The sequence below is a fragment of the Manihot esculenta genome, chromosome 18, assembly GCF_001659605.2.
Source record: "Manihot esculenta cultivar AM560-2 chromosome 18, M.esculenta_v8, whole genome shotgun sequence".
Lineage (NCBI taxonomy): Eukaryota > Viridiplantae > Streptophyta > Magnoliopsida > Malpighiales > Euphorbiaceae > Manihot > Manihot esculenta.
In genome coordinates this window covers 19924905-19941914 of record NC_035178.2, presented here as the reverse complement: position 1 = coordinate 19941914, position 17010 = coordinate 19924905, and the positions used below count along the sequence as shown (strand labels likewise).

Sequence of the window (17010 nt, the reverse complement as noted above, 5' to 3'; positions counted from 1 at the left end):
AAATTACTAACCCAGTAATAAAAGATAGCTCAATCCTTATTATGCTTCAATTAGTTTTTACTATGAGTCTTAGCATGGAAATATATTATAAGGAGAATGGTTAATTTCTTCAATATAATTTGAGCGTCAGATCTTAGGATGGTTAATTTCTTTAATATAATTTATGTGCCAGATCTTGGGATTTTTCTTTTTATAAATGACTTTTATAAGTAAGATTGGTTGTAATACAATCATCTTCTTTATAAATATATTCACGTAATTTTATTAAGTTTCTTTTACTTGATTAACAATTTTAGGAGGAACTCTGCCAAATTACAGATCACGTTCATCATCGTAAATTAGGAAATGAGTGCAATGCTTTATGGCATTACTATTCATATTTTATTGCTTCATCATATATATTTCTAGTTACTTTGTTTAGTAAAGGGTATAGTAGAAAATTTATAATTTATCTAACATTTGTGTCCAATAACAATATGCGATATTCACAAGTGTATGCAATCATTTTAAATAATAAAGAGTGAGCAAAGTATCGTATCTACAAAAAATGAAAATTAAGTATCAAAATATTTATAAATCTAATTATTATTTAGACTACCAATAATTATGATGATGGTAAGATTTGAAATAAAATTAAACACTTCAACCAGATAAAATTTGTCAAATAATTAATATTAAATACTAGGGTATCTTGATTTCATTTAGACCTTATTCAATTAATCTAGTTGGTTAACAATCCAATTTTAATTATCAAATTTAGAACAAATAATCCTAAAGTAATTGATTCTCTCTCCGCGTAAAATCAAATTAATTAACTAAAAATTATCACTTATTTCTCAAAAATCTGATAATTCTCTAATTAATTTTACAGATTATTTTGTCTAAGACTCCACAGATCAAATCTTCATTTCCAATCTAATTAATATTCCTATGATATTCAATTCCTATTTGATCCTAAAATGTTTCCTCGTGTATTAATTTTAGGATAAAATTAAGCATCTCATGGTGCGATATCTATAAGTGTATAAAATCGTCTCAAATAATAAAGAGTGAGTAGAGTATTGTATCCATAGAACTGGAAATTAAATACCAAAATATTTATAAATCTAAGTATTATCTAACCACCAATAATGATGATGTTTCTAAAATTTGAAATAGAATAAAATAACAAAATTAAACATTCAACAAAGTATAATTTGTAAAATAATTAATGTTAAATACTAGAGTATCTTGATTTCATTTGGACCTGATTCAATTAATTCATTTGGTTAACCATCCAATTTTAATTACTAAATCTAGAGCAAATAACCTTCCCTCCAAGTAAGACTAAATTAATTTACTAAAGATTATTACCTATCTTCCAATAATTTGATAATACTTTAATTAATTTTCTAAATACTGTGATTATTTTGTCTAATACTCCACAAGCTAAATTTTCATTTCCAATACAATTAATATTTTTTTGATATTCAATTCCCTATTTGATCCTGAAATGTACCCTCCCAATATTAATTTCAGAATAAAATGATTAGTAACCATACCATTAATCTCAATAATTAAATAATAGATAAATAAGGAAAATCAACTCAAGTAAATTAAAGAGAATCAATAATCCAAGTTATATCAAATCCCTAACTAAGAAATTTAGTTATTCATGTTCAAGATTTTCAAAAATAAACTCTATTGAAAATTATCCAAAATCATCCTAAAATAATTGTGAACAACAAACCAAAAGAATAAGAAAAAATTTTATATGTGTGGATTTCTCCTTTTAGATCTTTCAAATCTTTCTCCGTATGTTCCTAATGATTTCCGCCAAGTATATATGTTCAAAAGTGGGCAAAAAGACTTTTTAGTCTCTTAATTATGTTGTATTTATACCCTCTTGAGACTCCTAATCCATAGCCCTAGGGGAAAACCTAGAGAATTTGAACTTCTTAAAAAATGGAGCGTTACACATGAAAATGAGTGAAATACATGGTAGACTATGAACACGGGTCTACCCTATGTTTTTCAATGTGAGTTTTAGCCTTCAATTTCCATTCAAAGGAAAACATTAGGTACAGAGGCAAAACAAGGAGCAAAGACAATAACACGAGGCTACCACATGTTTTTATCTATTTCTTCATAATCTCTTCTGGATTTCTCTCCAAAGTGCCTCCTTCATTCTTTGACTTGTTTTGACCTATAAAAACACTAAAAATTAAGTGAAAACATCAAATACTATATTAAAACTAAAAATCCTATAATTAAACATAAAAATCTAATAAAATTAAGGAGAATCAATCAAAATAGGTAGATATGATATAAAAAATGTATAAATAATTATCTAAAATTTCACCATATCAAATACTCCAAACCTAGATTTTTGCTTGTCATCGAACAAAAGAAATAGAGAAGAACAAATAGGATTATGAATTTCTCAATAGTATGATAAATAGAGCCCAATCCATCTTTTCTTAATAATTGTATTAAATTCAAAAAATATATATAATTTTAGATAATACCTTATTAAACATTCATGCATTAATATTTAGTAAAATTTAAATCTCTACTTGTAAATAATTATTCATAGTAAAATCACATATTACTCGCAAATGAAAGAAATCAAACACATATCTTCAATATTTATTTATGCTAAAACTAAGCTATAGAAAGAAAAACAGTAGGTAACAAAATTGAATGGAAATTTACACATCTTCAATATTTATTTATTTTGTAAAATCTTCCTTGAGTTGATACTTATCTTTTTATCCAATACCCATATTTGTGATTGTAACAACCCGGAAACCGATACTCCTCTGTAACGGCCCGAACCGCTACCGGCGCTAGGATCTAGATCGGCTTAAGGCCGCCGGGACCCGTAGCAAGCCAAACATCCATCCTATCACCTGGTCAAATCCCATACATGATCAAAACTTTAACATAAAAACTTAAACATCTGATGTATATACCGAGCTTGACCTGTATACGACATAACTGGAAACGTAAATAACCCCTCTACTAGAGCCCTCATCAAAACTCTAGTTGGGTCAACATAACATACATCAAGCTGGGATTACATTCAAAGAACTAGAACCTAACCTGTGCATGCATCAAACCACAAACATAAGACCTCCACTAGGGTCCTCATCAAATACTCTAGCGTGGTAAACAACACATGCCACAAGTTCAGTTCAAACACAACTCAATATTAAACCATAACATACATCATGTATTAAAAAGGGACTAACCAAGTCTTAGGGCCAAGCACAGTACTAATCCATAATACAACTCTACTACACTTGAATTACATTACATTTCATTATCTTACAATCCATTATATCAATTTACATTACATGTCCACACTAAAACACTAGTCTATTACAAGCAAAACCTTAACTCTTGAGACTTCCCAATCTTCCTCAGACCTGCAACACTGGGGTTAGGGGAGAGGGGTGAGCTAAAAAGCCCAGTGAGTAGAAACAGAAAAACAGTTCATTAATTACATGCTCTTATGAAATGCATCACAGCACAAACATTTCACATAACGGATGGACATGACCACCAAAACTCCCTCTGTCTGTAACATATCATGGTGCTCGGCTCTTCGGGCTCCTCAGGACTTTATTATGCCTGGCCCTTCGGGCTCCTCAGGACTTCATTATGCCCGGCCCTCAAAGGGGCTCCTCAGGACTTCATTAACATAACATATTTAGGGCTATTGGGGTCGCCTTGGTCCATCCACATCAATAGTAAATAATGCAATGCGTCATATTCGTGTAACTAGTGCAATCAACCTATTACATATAAACATGATGCATGAACATGCTTTAGGCATTTGAATTTCGTAAAATAAAAGATTAAGTTTAGTTCTACTCACCTCTGGCAGACGCTGGACTGACTCTACAACTGCTAACACTGATGGCCTCCTCGGTCCCTCGGGTCCGATCCTACACAGGTGGACTCGAATGAGGTGCCAACACACTCTAAACAACTCATAAACAACTCCCCAAAAACCCCCTAAAACATCACTTAAACATGCATAGAAAATACCCAAGAAAAGGCTGGACAGGGCACTTTCGGCGGCAGGTTCGGCGGCTAAAAGTCCCTCCAGAGCCGAAACTCAGCCACTTTCGGTGGCACCTTCGGCGGCCGAAAGTCCTCTCCAGAGACGAACCTCATACATGTTCGGCGGCACCTTCGGCGGCCGAATCTCCCCTCCAGAGCCGAAAGTCCAACTTCGGGGGCAGGGTTCAGCAGCCAAAACAAGCCACCACAGACAGGTTCAGCGGCCGAAACCTCTTTCGGCGGCCGAACCTGAGTTCATCCAGAACTCAGCCTCATGCACAAACAAGCCTCTCAAAGCTTCCAACAACCCAAAACATGCATCCAACCTCTTAAAAACATGCATAAACCCTTAACCATGCACAAAGGAGCTTAAACAAGCTTAAACTCCAACAAAGAGCATCATAGAGCATACATAAATAGCTTATGGCCCACATAAGCCAAAACTATCAAAACTACTCAAAACCTCACTCGCCCTCTCCCAATCATGCATACACTCTCCCACATGCATAAAGGAGCATAACTAACATAAACTCTTCAACACAAACATCACATATCATACATTGGGCATAAAACCCACATAAACCTAAACATGCATATCTACCCATACTCAACCATCAAAACATCTTTAAACTTACTTAAAACTTCATTAAAACATAAGGAAAGCAAGGATCTACACTTACCTCTTGAAGATCGAGGGGTGGTGCGATCCCTAGCTCGGAGGTGTGGAGGATCCAAGCTCCAAAAGCCTCCAAGCTCCCAAAACTCCTATTTAAGCTTCAAAACTTCAAAACAAGGGTAGAACTCATGAAAACTTGAGGGATGGGTAGAGAAAGCATGAAAACGACCAAAGGAGTACAAAAACTCACCTGAGCTCGAGAATGGGGAGAAAACTCGTCCATTTCCGATCTGAGGGCTCTTTATAGGTGGCCTGGTCAACGACCTTCGGCAGCCTAACGTGCCCTCTAAACTCATGCATGTTCGGCGGCTGAACTTGAGATTCGGCGGCCAAACCTTGGTTCATTCAAACAAAGCTTTCGGAGGCCAAAAGTGCTCCCGAAACCTTCCCATGTTCGGCGGCCGAACTTCACTTTCGGCAACCGAACCTGGCAATTGCCTCCTTGGTCTTTTCTTTTCAAAACTCAATTCTTTTCCATTTAAAACCATAAAATCATGTGAAAACATTTTAGAAACACATTTTACCCCTCTAGAAGCCTCTGGCATCTTCAGAATTCCAGATTCCAACGGAGATTCCGCCGGAAGGTAGGGATTCTGATACCGAAATCTAGCCGGGTATTACAGTGATAGATCAAACTATGCAAGGTGCTTTGCATACTCTTTCCTTGAGTTGTCGTTTGACATAAAAGTACATACGGAGATTGAAAAAATCGATCGAACCAATTTAATTCAGTAAGTTGGTTTGATTTATATGGTAAAACAATTCGATTCAATTTTGGTCTTCAAAATTTTCAATCTAATTGGTTCGGTTCAGTTTTGAAGAGTGAAATTTCACCAAAATCGGACCAAACCAAATATATATATTTAATGATATTAAAACCATTCTATCTCCTTATGGCTGAGCGGTGAAATATTGATGATATGGGTTGGAGGTCTAAGTTTCAATTTTATACATACACAATTTATATTTTTCTTTTCCTATTTTTATTTATTAAGTTTTACTCTAACCATTCATCTTTGATGAATCTTAGCCGGTTAATTCTATATATATATATTCTTTGTTTTAGACTTAGAAACCCTAGCTACTCTCTCTTCATTGTCACTAGCCCATCTATTCTTCTTTATTAAAAACCAAATGTATGGATCAAGAAAAGACATCCATAGCTCCAGCATGTAGCACCATTGCTGTAGTCCCGTAGTGTCACAGTGTCGTCGCAACACCTCAACTCTGCAACCCACTCTTCACCCTCTAGCATGGCAGCCCCACATTCTAGCACCTCACCTGTAGTGTCACAGTGTCATCGCAACACCTCACCTCAAGTGTGCATCCACACAAATCTATTGCTGCAATCCACTCTTCACCCTCAAGCATGGCAGCCCCGCATTCTAGCACCTTACCTCCAGCACACAACACTCGCTCTCCTATGTCGCTATTATGAAACTCCTCTCTGCAATGTCGCAATCTCTCTCTCATGCATCACATCATCTGATGTAAGCACGACCAACAACACCAAAAATGATGAGCTAGCATTACCTCAAGGACCAATTACAAGGCTGAGATCCAAGAGGTTGAAGGAAGCACTTCAAGGATTCATGAAGGAATATGTTGAAGCTTTGCAAGTTCATTTTGAAGTTGAAGAACAATCTGGCCATTCCAAGTCAATTAGGCCAAATGTGTCCTTATTGACAATTCAAATTCTGTATTTATAGTGGGTAGTCATTTAGTAGTTGGTAGTTAACCAGTAGTGGGTAGTTATTTGGTAGTGGGTAGTTAAACAGTAGTGGGTGGTTACCTAGAGTGGATAGTGGCATAGATCATGGGTCCATGCATAGTTGTGGGTAGTGGCAAAGATCATGGGTCCATGTATAGTAGTGGGAAGTGGCAAAGATCATGGGTCTTAATTTAGGCTATATAAAGCATCCATTTTTCTATTGTAGACACAGATTATCAATTATTCAATACAATTGCTTTATGCGATTCTTCTTTGAGAGCTTAAGAGAGATCTTGGTTCTTGACATTGCATCACGAATAAGGTTTGATACTAACTTGTATGTTTCTTATTCTTGCTGCTCTTGAAATCAATCCATTATAAGTGTTCTTAATTGCATGTTAATTAAGGGTGCTTTAGATTGGGGAATTATTTTCTGAATTAAGTTCTTTTTACTAGGGTATGTGTCGTTTCAGTCTCTAATAGGCTGGGGTTCCGCATCAATTGGTATCAGAGCTAGGCTTAGTAATAATTTCTTAACTATCCTTTGCGTCTTTGCATTCAATTTTGTCCATTATTGGCTGAATATATCACTTTGGAAATCTGGTTTGGGATACCTATTAGAGCCGAATACATTGTTTGGTTGTTGTTCAAATCAAATTTTACCCTAAATTCTTGTTTAGGCTGAATTACTATCTTTAGTGATTTGGTTTATGCTTTCTGCCCTAATTCATATGCTGTCATTCTAATACTCTTAGAATAGTATTTCCAGTGTTTTACTTCTGTCCATAAAAAAAAAAAATCAAAACAAGAAGAAAAAAAAAAGGAAAAAAAAAAAAGAATTTCTGCCACTTTGGTTCATTTGTTCAAACTTCATCCTGATTGATATCTACTGATATAAATCATATTTCATATACCTTGAACATATTTCTGGGCTTGGAATTCGAAATACATGTTTGGGGTAGGTTTAGGACAAATTTGGGTAGTATTTTCACAAAACAGTTGTACTTAATACTTGCTGTTTTAAGTGTCTATTTTGTTTGCTTGCTTTGAATTAATTTTGTTGAGTCAATATTAATATCAGTTAACCTAGGATTGCATGCTTAGGGAAAACTTCGTGTTAAGCACATCCGTCTTGTCAATTTTTGATTCTTAGTTTGTCAATTTGGTGTCTTCCTGTCTGTTGGTTCCTTACATTTAGTTTGACAAATTGCACATTGTTGAACATCTAATTACACTTAGTACACGAAATTTAACTTTTGTGTGCTAAATCAATCTATTTGTTCATTTTGGTCAGTTTGCATCTAGTGTTGTTTCCTATCTTTTCTTCTTAGGTCTTTCCTTGCTTTCCTTATTATTTGAATCATACAAGCTTGGCTTATTGAGTCCTTATTCTGAAGTGCACTTTTGAGATACCAAGTGAGTGCTTGAAAATTAAACATGTGAGTTGAGAGAATTGTGAATTTTTTTTTCTATAATGTCTGGGCATAATACTGGTGATACTTCTGACCCTACATTTGATCTTAAAGATATATATAAAGCTTTCATGGATAGCTTTCAGAAGCTAAATTCGAGAATGGATAACCTTGAGGACAACCTTAGATCTTCAAAGGGCAAGTCCATTCAGAGGGATGATGATACACACGATCCATCCTATGATGAGGAAAATGAGGCACAATCAGCCCCCGTCCGAGCCAGAAGGTTGAATGATCGTGTACCATATGTAGATAACAGTATGAACTCCATAAAGATGAAGATTCCAAGCTTCAATGGTAAGGCTGATGTTGATGCCTATTTAGAGTGGGAGCGTAAAGTGGAGATGGTTTTTAACTGTCAAAACTATTCCGATGATAAAAAGGTAAAACTTGCTGCCCTTGAGTTTTCAGATTATGCACTAATATGGTGGGATGAGCTTGTGAAATCTAGGAGAAGGAATGGAGAGTTACCCATTGCTAGTTGGGATGAGATGAAGCGAATCATGAGGAAGAAATATGTGCCTACTTATTACCATAGAGATCTCCATCATCAATTGCAAAGATTAACTCAGGGATCAAAGTCTGTTGATGAGTATCATAAGGAGATGGAGTTGCTCCTGATCAAAGCAAACATAGTGGAGGAGGAAGACCAGACTATGGCTCGTTTCTTTGGTGGTCTAAACAAGGAGATTGCTGATGTGGTTGATTTGCAACCATATGTTGATTTGGAAGACTTGGTGAACATTGCAATTAAGGTGGAAAGACAAAGAGGCCGAAATAGATGGGGGAACAACAGGGCTGCTCAAAACTCCAACAGCAAATGGGGTTCCAAATGGAACACCAAGCCTGATCCTAAAAGGTTTGAAAAGTCTTCAACTCAAAAAGGCATGTTACCTTCCAAAGAAACATCCAACTCTCATGGTAAAAATGAATCAGCCCCTAAATCAAATAGAACTAGAGATATTCAGTGCTTTAAATGTAAAGGGCGTGGGCATTATGCCAATGAGTGTGCTAATAAACGTGCTATTGTAGTGAGGGGAGATGAGATAGTCTCCGAAAGTGATTCTGATTCTGATGAAGTACCACCTTTAGAAGATTGTTCTGATGTAGAGATAGAAGAGTATCCTGTTCAAGGAGAGTCCTTAGTGATATTGCGTACTTTAAATGTTTCTATTAAAGAAGAGGGACTTGAACAGCGTGAAAACATCTTTCACACTCGTTGTTTGGTTGGTGGTAAAGTCTGTAGCATGATAATAGATTCGGGTAGTCAAGTTAATTGTGCTAGTACTATTTTAGTTGATAAATTAGGACTAGAAACTATTAAACACCCTAATCCTTACAGACTTCAGTGGTTGAATGATAGCGGCGAGGCAAAGGTAACCAAGCAATGTAAAGTGTCATTTTCTATTGGAAAATATGTAGATGAGGTTACTTGTGATATTGTACCCATGCAGGCTGGACACATTTTGTTAGGTAGACCATGGCAATTTGATAGGCGTGTCATTCATGATGGGTATAGTAATAGGTTTTCTTTTACGTTCCTCGGTGTAAAACATATACTTGTACCATTATCTCCTAAAGATGTATATGCAGATCAAGTGAAATTACAACAATCTGCTAAATTGGGTAAGGGAGGTGAGACAAGTAAAAAGAATGAGGGAAAAGAGGCCAGCAGTAAAATGAAAGTTTCGAATGGCCCAAAGGAGAGTGACTGCACGGGAAAGGATAAAAATGAGAGATGTGCAGGAGAGAAAACGTTAGTGAGTGTGGAGGTAAAAAGAGAGCTGAGTGAGAAGAGTGAAGAATTCAGCAAGTCTTCCTTTTATTGTAAAGAGAGAGAGCTGAAGAAAGCATACTTAGAGAAGAGAGCTTTGATTATATTGCGTTTTAGTTCCAATTTTATGATTGAGACTAACCCTACTGTTGAATTGCCTAGTTCTTTTTCTAAGTTATTGCAGGAGTTTGCGGATGTATTTCCAGAGGAGGTGCCATCTGGGTTGCCACCCATTAGGGGAATAGAACATCAAATCGATTTTGTTCCTGGAGCTCAGATTCCAAACCGTCCAGCTTACCGTAGCAATCCTGAGGAGACGAAGGAATTGCAAAAGCAAGTTGATGAGTTGCTAGCTAAGGGACATATCAGGGAGAGCCTTAGTCCATGCGCAGTACCTGTTTTGTTGGTTCCAAAGAAAGATGGAACAATGCGCATGTGTGTTGATTGTCGTGCGATCAACAAAATCACTGTAAAGTATCGCCATCCTATTCCTAGATTAGATGATATGCTTGAAGAATTATGTGGTGCTGTTTTCTTTACAAAAATTGATTTGAAAAGCGGTTATCATCAAATTAGGATGAAGTTAGGTGATGAGTGGAAAACTGCCTTTAAGACAAAATATGGTTTATATGAATGGTTAGTCATGCCTTTTGGCTTAACTAATGCACCTAGCACATTTATGAGATTGATGAACCATGTTTTGCGTGATTACCTAGGTAAGTTTGTGGTTGTGTATTTTGATGATATATTGATTTATAGCCGAAACATGGATGACCACATTAGGCATGTTGAACTTGTTTTACAGAAGTTGCGTGTAACAGCCCGGAAACCGAACTGCCACCGGCACTAGGATCCAGATCGACTTAAGGTCGCCGGGACCCGTAGTAAGCCTGCTATCCTGTGTATACCTGTGAAATCCCATACATGATCATACAGTTTCTGTAAAACACATAAAACTTTTCTTCATTCCAAGGCTTAACCTGTGCATGCACTCTCTCTGTGCTCTACTAATCCCTACTAGAGCTCCTCATGGCTCTAGGCGGATCAAACTCATAATGTTAAGCCTGGTTTTGCTCATAAACATACAACAAGAAAGAAACATACATAAACTGATCATGTGACTCCACAAAGGGATTACAAGTCTTATAAGTCAAGCATCATTCTATACACTGTACATATACACTATCTCTTTACATTTACATGTCCACACTAGCTATTACAAGACTCTGTACTCTTCCTGTACCCTGCTGAGCTCTCTCTGACCTCTGAACCTGCACAACTGAAGTTAGGGGAGAGGGATGAGCTCCAATAGCCCAGTGAGTAGAATAGGCAAATACAGGTGATAAAACATGCTCTCATGGAATGCAACACATAATCACATAACCTCGGCCGGACGGATCAAAACTCCCTCTATCTCATCTGGGGTACCTAAGTACCATGTGCCTGGTCCCCGTAGGGCTGTTCCAGGTCTTTGTGCCTGGTCCTCGTAAGGCTGTTCCAGGTCTTTCCTCTGAGGGCTAATGAATCCTCACGAAGTCCGTGCCGTCTCACATAAGCAATGTACAAGGAGCAATGCCAAGTACAAGGATAAATGCAATGCATCATCTTTGTGTACACTAATGCACTCACCCTAAAGCATATTCATGATGCATGAAGCATGATAAAATATCAGTTCTCATATTAAAACATTAAGTTAAATTCCACTCACCTGGTTATCTCTGCACTGACTCTGCAGGTTCTGACACTGGACTCACTGCTGATGTCCCTGATTCCTCTGGTCCGTACCTACACAGGTGGACTCAAATGAGGGACTAAACTCACTCAAGAACATCTCTAAGAAACTCCCCAAAACCCCTCTAAACAATCCTCAAACCCTCACATAAAACATGCAACAGAAAGCTGGACAGGGCACTTTCGGCGGCAGGTTCGGCGGCCGAAACCCCACTCCAGAGACGAAACTCATGCATGTTCGGCGGCACCTTCGGCAGCCGAAGGTCTCGTCCAGAGACGAAACTCACACACTTTCGGCGGCCGAACTCCCTCTTTCGGCGGCCGAAAGGCCCTTTCTAAACCGAAAGCCTAGCTTTCGGGGGCAACTTTTGGCAGCCGAACTGCCTCCACAAAGGGTTCGGCGGCCGAACCTTCCTTCGGCGGCCGAACCTGGTTTTGCCCGAAGGGCAGAACCCTGCTCTGTTTCATGCAAACTTTGCCCAAAAACCTACAAACATGCATTTCAACTACTCCCAACTAGCATATACACATATATATGCACAAAGGGGTCTAAAACTATCCTAAAACCCCAAACAAACATAGCACATAACACTTAAACACGCTGGAACACCACAAATCACCAAAAACCACACCTAAACCTAAACATGCAAACTACCCATACAAACTTCATAAAACCTTTCAAAATCATCAAAGAAGCTCAGGATCTTCACTTACCTCTTACACAACTTGAGGATGAAGGATCCTAACGTGGAGATATGAAGAAAAGCTCTTCCAAAGCTCCAAGCTTCAAAACTTGCTTCTTTTGCTCAAAACCTTCATAAGTCACCAAAACTCTTAAAACTCTTGAAAGATTTGATGAAAATCATGGAAAACATGAAAGTCAACGCAGGAGAGGCTGAAACTCACCTCTGGCTGCAAGTGGAGGAGAAATAACCTCCTTCCACCGACCCTTGGCCCTTTTATAGGTGGCTGGCCAGACCACCTTCGGCAGCCGAACGTGAAGCCGCAACCATGCAATGTTCGGCGGCCGAAAGTGACCTTCGGCGGCCGAACCTTTGCATTTCTCCCTTGTTGCTTTTCTTTCAAAACTCAAGGCTTTTAACACTTCAAAACATGAAAACAAGTGAAAAGACTTTAGAAAACATATGCATTACCCTTCTCGAGGGTTCCGACACCCGAGATTCCACCAGACTACAGGAAGTCCGATGCCGGACTCGAGCCGGGTATTACATTCTCCCCCCCTTAAGAACATTCGTCCCCGAATGTCCCTAACACAACATAAACACATAGAAAAGGGGAAAACTAACCTTAGAACAGATATGGGTATTGCTGGAGCATGGACTCCCGAGTCTCCCAAGTGCACTCTTCTAGGTTGTGGTGGTTCCACAGCACTTTCACCATTGGTATCTCCTTGTTTCTCAGCTTTCTGATCTGGGTGTCAAGGATCCGCACTGGCTGCTCTACATAGGTGAGATCACTTAAGATTTCCACCTCAGGTTCACTAAGAACCTTCTCTGGATCTGACACAAACTTCCGCAACATAGAAACATGGAATACCGGGTGAATTCTTTTCATAGAAGTCGGTAAATCTAGCTTATACGACACAGGTCCGATCTTCTGCAAGATCTCAAAGGGACCAATGTACCGTGGGGCCAGTTTACCCTTCTTTCCAAACCGAACCACTCCCTTCATCGGAGACACCTTAAGCAATACCTTATCCCCCTCCTGGAATTCTATCTGCTTCCTACGGATGTCTGCATAGCTTTTCTGTCTGCTTACAGCTGTTCTGATCCGCTCTCTGATGATAGGCACTAACTTGCTGGTTAGCTCAACTAACTCTGGCCCTGCAAGAGTTTTCTCTCCTACCTCTTCCCAGCAAACAGGTGTTCGGCACTTCCTCCCATACAGAGCTTCATAAGGGGCCATCCCTATGCTAGCATGATGGCTGTTGTTGTAGGCAAACTCCACCAGAGGTAGATGCTGCCTCCAAGAACCGCCAAAGTCTAACACACACATTCTCAGCATATCTTCAATGGTCTGGATGGTCCTCTCTGACTGACCGTCTGTCTGTGGATGGAAAGCAGTGCTGAAATCCAACCTTGTGCCCATTTCATTTTGCAGACTCCGCCAAAACCTGGAGGTGAACTGAGGTCCTCGATCTGATATGATCGACACTGGAACTCCATGCAACCTTACTATCTCGTCTACATACACCTGCGCCAACTTGTCCACAGAGTAGTTACTCCTGACTGGAATGAAGTGAGCAGATTTAGTGAGTCTATCCACAATCACCCAGATGGAGTCTAGTCTGTTCGACGTCGCCGGTAAGCCCACTACAAAATCCATAGCTATGTTTTCCCATTTCCATTCTGGAATCGGCAGTGGGTTAAGCATTCCAGCCGGCTTCTGGTGCTCTAGCTTCACCCTTTGACATGTCTCGCAGGCTGACACGAACTGTGCCACTTCTCTCTTCATTGCTGGCCACCAATACACCCTTCTCAGATCTTGATACATCTTGGTGGCTCCCAGGTGCATGCTATACCACGTATTATGAGCTTCTCTCATAATGTCTGCCTTCAAACTGCTATCATCTGGTACACATAACCTCGTACCGTGCCGAAGAATCCCCTCACCATCAAATCTGAACTCTGAACTGTTGCCAGACTGAACAGTCCTAGCAATCTTCACTAACTCGGGGTCTTCGTGCTGTTTCAGAGCCACTTGCTCTAGCAACACTGGTGTCACTCTCATCTGTGCGATCAAAGCACCTGTACCAGATATCTGCAACTGTAACCCGTCTTCCACAAGGTTGTAGAAATCTTTCACCACCGGTCTTCTCTCTACTGCTATATGGGATAAACTGCCAAGTGACTTTCGGCTTAAGGCATCAGCTACAACATTAGCCTTGCCCGGATGATACTGGATCTTACAATCGTAATCACTGAGCAATTCTACCCACCGTCTCTGCCTCAAGTTTAACTCTCTCTGACTTAAGATGTGCTGTAGGCTCTTATGATCCGTATAGATCTCACACTTTACCCCATAGAGGTAATGCCTCCACATCTTAAGTGCAAAGATAACAGCTGCCATCTCAAGATCGTGTGTCGGGTAATTCAGCTCGTGCTTCTTCAGCTGTCTAGAAGCATAAGCTATCACTCTGTCATTCTGCATCAACACACAACCTAATCCCACTCGGGATGCATCACAGAACACTGTGAAATCTTCATCACTGATCGGCAGAGCTAACACCGGTGCTGAAGTTAACCGTCTCTTCAACTCTGCAAAACTCTCTTCACATTCCTCTGACCACACAAACTTCTGATTCTTTCTGGTCAGTCTGGTCATAGGAGCAGCTATCTTCGAGAAGTCCTGAACAAACCTCCGATAGTAGCCTGCCAAACCCAGAAAACTCTTGATCTCTGTCACTGTCGTGGGTGTAGGCCAGTTGGCTACTGCCTCTACCTTTTTGGGATCTACTGCTATACCTTCCTCTGATACAACATGTCCCAAAAAGGAAATGCTCCTTAGCCAGAACTCGCACTTGGAGAACTTGGCATACAAGCCATGCTCTCTCAAGGTTTGCAACACTATCCGCAGATGCTGGGCATGGTCCTCTGCAGTCCTGAAGTACACCAAGATATCATCAATAAAGACGATCACAAAACGATCCAAGTACTCCCTGAATACCCTGTTCATGAGATCCATGAATGCTGCAGGGGCGTTAGTCAACCCGAACGGCATCACAAGGAACTCATAATGCCCATATCTGGTTCTGAAAGTAGTCTTGGATACATCTCCTTCCCTGATCTTCAACTGGTGGTATCCGGATCTCAGATCTCTTTTAGAAAAACAACCTGCTCCTGCCAGCTGGTCAAATAGATCATCGATCCTGGGTAAAGGATACTTGTTTTTTATAGTGACTTTGTTCAACTGTCTATAGTCGACACAAAGTCTCAGAGGTCCATCCTTCTTTCTGACAAATAATACTGGAGCACCCCAGGGTGAGGTACTCGGGCGGATGAAACCTTTAGCTACTAAATCCTGTAACTGTTCTTTCAACTCTCGCAACTCTGCTGGTGCCATCCTGTAGGGAGGAATAGAGATCGGTCTGGCATTGGGCATCAACTCAATCTCGAACTCTATTTCCCTATCCGGTGGTAGTCCTGGAAGCTCTTCAGGAAACAAATCTGGGAAATCTCTAACAACTGGTACTGAGGATGGTTCCCTAACCTGACTGTCTAGCTCTCTCACATAAGCTAGGAACCCCTGACACCCCTTCCTTAACATTCTACGAGCCTGGAGGGCTGATATCAAACCCCTAGGTGTCCCTCTCCTGTCTTCTCTGAAGACACACTCTGACCCATCCTGGTCTCTGACACTGACTACCTTGTCTCTACAGTTCAGGGTAGCATCATACGTAGATAACCAGTCCATCCCTAGAATGACATCAAAATCTGTCAACTCTAGAACCACCAGGTCAGCTGGAAGGTATCTACCCTCTATGCACACTGGACTGAACCGACAGACTGACTCTGTCAAAGATGGATCACATTTGGGTCCACTGACCCATAGAGGACACTCTAACTCAGACACTATCAGACCCAACCTCTCTGCAGCTCTAGAAGAAATGAAAGAGTGAGAAGCACCGGGGTCCATTAAAGCATACACCTCTGAACACCCAATGATGAGATTACCTGACACCACCGTGTTCGACGTGTCTGCCTCCTGCTGAGTCAAGGTGAAAATCCGTGCTGGGGCTGACGGACCTGCACCTCGGGAACCCATCCCTGATGAAGAGGCTGCCCCTCTTCCTCTTCCTCTGCCACTGCTTGGTGGTATGGCTGAAGCTACTGGCTGTACTACACTGCCCGTACTCATCTGCTGGGATGGTGCAACTAAAGTCGCCTGAGGACATTCTCGTGCATAATGTCCCTCCTGCCCACATCTATAGCAGGCTGTGGATCCCAACTGACAAGCTCCTCTATGCTGTTTGCCACACCTCTTGCACACTGGAAAATCTGTGCCAGAACTGGAGCCACTACTCATTCCTAGACCCGACTTAAGCCTGTTCCAGAACTTGCCTCTCTTTCCTCTGAATTTCTCCCATCTCTTCTTACTTGCACTTGCTGTACTCTGTGAGGAGGAACCTGGTTTAACACCAGAAGACTGTGCCTTGACTACACCTTGACTTATGGCACTGGCCTCCATCTTTCTAGCAGCATCCACAATAGAGTGGAAACTTTCCTTCTCCGCATGAAGAATCAAAGAGAAATACCTGGGATGAAGCCTTGTGGCATATCTCTTTGCCTTCTTCTGATCTGTATCATACGCCTGACCGACATATGGCAACAATTCCAGGAACTTATCTGTATATGCATCAACACTCATCTCCTCCGTCTGTCGCAACTGCTCAAACTCCACAACCTTTAGTTCCCTGGAACTGTCAGGAAAAGCCCATCCAGCAAATTCGTTGGCGAACTCTTCCCACGTCATACTCTCAAGTCTCGGGTCCACATAGTTCTTGAACCATTCTCTAGCTTTCTTACACTTTAACGTGAACCCTGCCATCTCAATGGCTCTACCATCATCTGCTCCT

The 17010-nt window shown here is 40.2% G+C and overlaps 1 protein-coding gene across 1 annotated transcript in view; it reads left to right on the top strand.

The window, feature by feature from the left end:
* LOC122722418 overlaps nt 1-17010 on the top strand; it is a 46908-nt gene that overhangs the window by 18679 nt on the left and 11219 nt on the right. The window contains exons 2-3 of the mRNA XM_043953117.1: nt 8185-9408; nt 9868-10114. Of these exons, the coding sequence (XP_043809052.1) occupies nt 8185-9408; nt 9868-10114 (1471 nt within the window). The remainder of the gene's footprint in view (nt 1-8184; nt 9409-9867; nt 10115-17010) is intronic.